The 4,935-nt window shown below is 38.4% G+C and overlaps 1 protein-coding gene across 1 annotated transcript in view; it reads left to right on the top strand.

Moving 5' to 3' along the window:
• GNG11 (G protein subunit gamma 11) overlaps nucleotides 1–558 on the top strand; it is a 4,573-nt gene extending 4,015 nt beyond the window's left edge. Inside the window, exon 2 of the mRNA XM_006157476.2 lies at nucleotides 130–558. Coding sequence (XP_006157538.1) covers nucleotides 130–255 — 126 coding nt within the window. The 3' untranslated portion in view covers nucleotides 256–558. The remainder of the gene's footprint in view (nucleotides 1–129) is intronic.
• Nucleotides 559–4,935: the final 4,377 nt, after the last annotated feature.

Consider the following 4,935-nt stretch of genomic DNA (forward strand, 5'->3'; position numbering starts at 1 on the left):
TATACTTAATTTTTAAAAATTTAAATGCTGATTGTATTCAATTATATGAGTTTCACTAAAGACTGATGACAACATTTGAGTAGCCCTTATCTAATTCATTCTTTTTCTTTTTCTTTCCCCATATTTCAGGTGTCTAAATGTTCTGAAGAAATAAAGAACTATATTGAAGAACGTTCTGGAGAGGATCCCCTGGTGAAGGGAATTCCGGAAGACAAAAATCCCTTTAAAGAAAAAGGCAGCTGCATTATTTCATAAATACCTCTGGGGAGAAACTTTATCCTCAGTGAATGAGCTGGTTTGTTTCAGTTCTCTCAGATAAAAGCAACGTGCATTTTAAAGAAGGAAAAGTAAAATTGAAAGGAGATTTTCTTAAGCACTATGTAGATAGGGTTATGTGTAGAAGCATGTGTGTTTCTCATCTTCGCTCACTACACACCCCTTTTAAGAGGCAGAGAGTATCAGATGTACAATTATGGAAACAAGGACGTTACTTGTGCATGACTCATATCTTTTAGTATATTGCTTGTTGCCTCAAATAAAGTTTTATCTTGGAAAAGAGTGTTGGTGATTTCAGAAGGCACTTTTCATGCACACTTTTGCATTTCTTCCCATAACATTCTGTATGTTTGGGATATGTGTCAAAGATGAGGTGGTGTGATAGATCAGGTCTCCAGTCCAGCTCTCTCTGTTTCCAAGCTGCTGAACTTCAGTGCTGAATTCTGACTTCTGGAATGTGTTTGATCTAACCTTAACTATTAGGGCACTAAGGAGGCACAATTCCTAGTTGGCAGGAGTCAGATTATCTGAGTCAGAGAATAGGCTAAGCAAGATCCACATTAGCACTTTCTCTGTCATCATTTAGATCTTGTTTAAATTGTTCCTGCAGTGGTGGCCTTGAGAATGGGATCAGAGAGAGCAAGAGCACCCTGCCTCTGCAGTGCAGGAGCTGGGCCAGCCCTGGTCTGGTGGGATGAGCTTTAGCCCACACAGGGCTGCATCTCCCACGTGCTCTCCAGGTCTTGGGCACTGTGCTGTGCCAGTTCCGTGGCATGGGCACAGACACATGGATCTCTGCACCCACTCCTGTCATCTTTTTCCAGCAAGCTTGGCACAAGCATATTTTCCTTCTCCTCCAAAGCCACCAATGAATCTTTGCCCATTTTAAAATTAATTTGCCTTTTTTTTTTCTATTTGTAGTAATTTTTAAAACACCCTGGCCGTTCATCCTTTGGAGTAATATACATTGCAAATACCTTCTCCCAGTCTCTCCTAGCCCATGACTTAACTTTTCACGGTGACCTTAGCAACAAGCCTGAGTACAGTGATTGTTCCAGCCCTTTAAGAAGGTACCTGCACTCTAACCTCAACGAAAAAGATCTTTTCTCCCCTGTTCTTTGAACAGCTTTTGCCTTTGCCTTCTGTTTTTAAGGTGCAAATTACTTTAGGTTTGGACCAAAAGAAAAAGTAAGAAAACCCTTGAAGATTAGCTCTAATTCAAATTTGCTTAGTTACTAACTTGCCCTGCAGTTTTAAGTGTGGCACCAGAAGCTCCTGTTCCTCTTTAACTAGAGCTTTTCTCCCACTTAGACATAGAGGTGCGTGTTACCCATCAAGTCAGGGAAACGCCTGTGACCCATAGCCACTTCCTAAAGAGTATCAACATCCTTGCTCTGAAATGCCTTTCCTTTCTCTCTCTGCAAAGGAACAGGATACTATGGACTTTTGAAAATGTAGGTTATACCAAAGCAGAAGCAGGAACTATTTCCTTCAGTTTCCTGCCATTTTCCAACTTATGACGTCAATTGAGATGTTTGAAAGTCCAGAGATAATTTTAGCCCAAAGCATAATCCACTCTAATATATGTTTAAGAACAGTAACGGCATACAAAGGGACTTCAAAAGGATCATGGAAGAAATTAAAGTACGAGTTTATTATAGTGAAAAAACAATTTGAAATTCATTTATAGCTTTTTTCATAATATGCATTTTCTTTTTTGTTTTTTTTATAAATTGCTTTTTTTTTTTTTTTTTTTTTGAGAGGTTTTTGCTATAGGGCACATGCGCTCGCCAGACACACAAAGAGAGACATAGAGACAGAAAGCAAGAAATCACCCCCCAGGGGGGATGGTCACGCCGCAATCCCTTCTCCTCCATTCTCCTCTCAGGATCTTGGGCACGCACGCACACATGCCCGGCGTGAGTTTTAAGCCACCGGGTCCAGGATGCGAACCGCGGTCGACTACGTGGGAGTCCAGCGACATAGCCATTACGCTAACTGCTGGTTCCCATATTATGCATTTTCTATGAACTTTTTGAAGACCCCTCATATTTCTTTCAAGTACCATAGAACACTTCGCACTTGGGATATTGCTACTATTAGTCATTTAACATGGCGTAAGATACATGGTATAAGATTTCAGGACCTGCGTGCTTACTTTAAGAAACTGTTTCTTTCTGAGTATAAGAGAAACTGTTTCTTTCTGAGCATAAAGATTTTTTTTCCATGTTGCTTAAGAAATCGAGCATCTATTCTGGTCACTTGTAAGGCAGATCGAATCACTGGTTTCCTTCCTGGACAGCCAAGATAACATACATCCTCTAACTTCTTGAGAGTTGTGATCTAAAGGCTGTGACCTGAATTTCGTTTTTCTTTTAAAATGTATTTATTTATTCTATGTGTGAGAGAGAGAGGTACCCAAAAGAGGGTTTTGATGCCACCATCCACACCCAGTCTTGGCTGATGCAGATCACGGGCACTACATAAGTCTCCCTTCTCCTGACCCAGGCATGCTCAGAGAGGTCCCAGGATGCAAACCTAGGGCCTTTTCTGTGTGAGTCAGTTGTATGACTACTGTACCTCTTCCAGGCCTTGTGTCCTGGGATTTCCGTCAGCCACATTCAGCTGTCCGTTGAAGCACATCCCCAAGTCCTAGCTTTTGCTCTTTCTTCATCTCTCTTTCAACCATATGACAACTTAACTAGCCAGCTTCCAGTATTTCCTTAATAAATATCCACTCTTGTCAGTGTTTTTCCCAAATCTAATTCTGTTAATTTCTTCTTACTCTTTTATTATCATAATTTTTCAGACACATAGAAGTATAATAAAATAATCTTGTTTTTCATTGTTCAACTGCTAAAAATTTAGTTTGCATTCAAAAGAAAGGAAAAGCATGGCAACCATATATTTGGAAATGTTATAAAGGCAACCTTTAGTAAGCAAGAATTTAAGTGGAGGGGCAACTGGTGGCGTAGAGGTTAAGGCAGCTGGATCTCACATGGCCACCTGCACAGTGCAAGTCCAGGACCTGAGGACTTGAAAATCATGCTGGGTGTGTGGGCATGTGTGCCCCAAATCCCAAGAGGACAATGGAGGAGAGGGGATTGTAATGTGGCCATACCCCTTGGGGGATGATTTCTCACTTTTCCTTTTCTCTATCGTTTTGTGTCTCTCTATGCTGAGTGCATGCACCCAATAGCAAATAAACAAAAATAATTGGTTAAGTGCAATTTAAAATCATATGTTCAATTTCTTCCAAGTGTTCAGCTGTATAGTCATTTGGTATTAGACTGAAAATAGTTACTATGCTTTGTGTAGTGAAACTTAGGTTCTATGAATTCACACTACATTAGAAAGATTAAATTTTTCTATGTCTAAGCGGAATCTACATAACATACCTACACTTGATATTCTAAGACAATTTATCTTTGTATGCCGGATGCAAATTAGTATCTCATTATTACCTAAATTTGCATTTCCTTGATTTCCAGTGCATTTTACAAACAGCTTTTCAAGCATGTTAGTTTTCTACTTGAAGTTGTCTATTCTCCTTTGTTCACTTTTAAAATTAGTTTGCCTGTTTCTTAATCAAGTTATAGGAATTCTTCATATGTTCTGGCCATTAGTCCCTGATTGGTAATATGTGTTGGAAATGTCTTCTCTCATTCCACAGCTTTGCTCTATTTGACTATAATCAAACTAAAACCATCATGACCCAGGTACAGCAAGAAGCTATATGCACTCGAAGGACACCAGCAGGCACTGAGTAGGAGCCCTAACAGCACCTGTGGAGTAAAACACAGCTGAACAGCATTGCAATGACCCAACTGGGGACAAAATCCACATGAGTAGAACAAACCTCTGTTCAAACCCTACATGAGGTGATTATCTGATAAAATATAATACTTAAAGAGAATCAAGTCTCCTTATCTAATAACTACTATGACTACAGGGTTTCTGGTATTTGGGGGTATGAAAAACTTTTTGCATACCCAAACCCAGGAAATCTAAGTGAAAACACTGTCAACTCATGTCACTATCACATGATTATAATTCAGAATTGATGATATCTGACAAAAAATTTAAATCAAACATCATAATAATACTTCAACAATTAGTTAAAATCTTTCGGGACAAATAAAATATAGAAAAAATATAGAGCTAAAAATTACAGTAATTGACGTTTAAACAAAATTTCACTGGAGGATCTTAACAGTAAGGTGGAGGTGACAGAAGATAGAATCAGTGGACTCAAATACAAATCTATAGATGTCACTCCATCTGATTAGAGAAAAAATAGATAAAAAAAACAGAGTCACAGGAATATGTAGAATGATAATAAAAGATCTAACATTGTACATCAGCATCCCAAAAGGAATGGAGGAAAGTGTGGAACTGAAAAAAGTAGGGAAAAAATGGATAAAAGCTTTGAAATATGATGCAAGATACCAATCTATAGCTTCAAGAAGCTGAGAAAACAATAGAATAAATCTAAAGAAGTTCAGACTTCATAACTAAGGAGGAAAAAGCTTTTAAATAGCCAGAGATATGAAATACATCATGTATCAAATTTGAATTAATTTAATTTCTCAAAAGAAGCCATGGAAGCGAGAAGAGAGAAGTATGTCATTTTTAAATGCTAAAAGGAAAGAATTGTTA

Source organism: Tupaia chinensis, unplaced genomic scaffold (assembly GCF_000334495.1).
Source record: "Tupaia chinensis unplaced genomic scaffold, TupChi_1.0 Scaffold000544_1, whole genome shotgun sequence".
Lineage (NCBI taxonomy): Eukaryota > Metazoa > Chordata > Mammalia > Scandentia > Tupaiidae > Tupaia > Tupaia belangeri.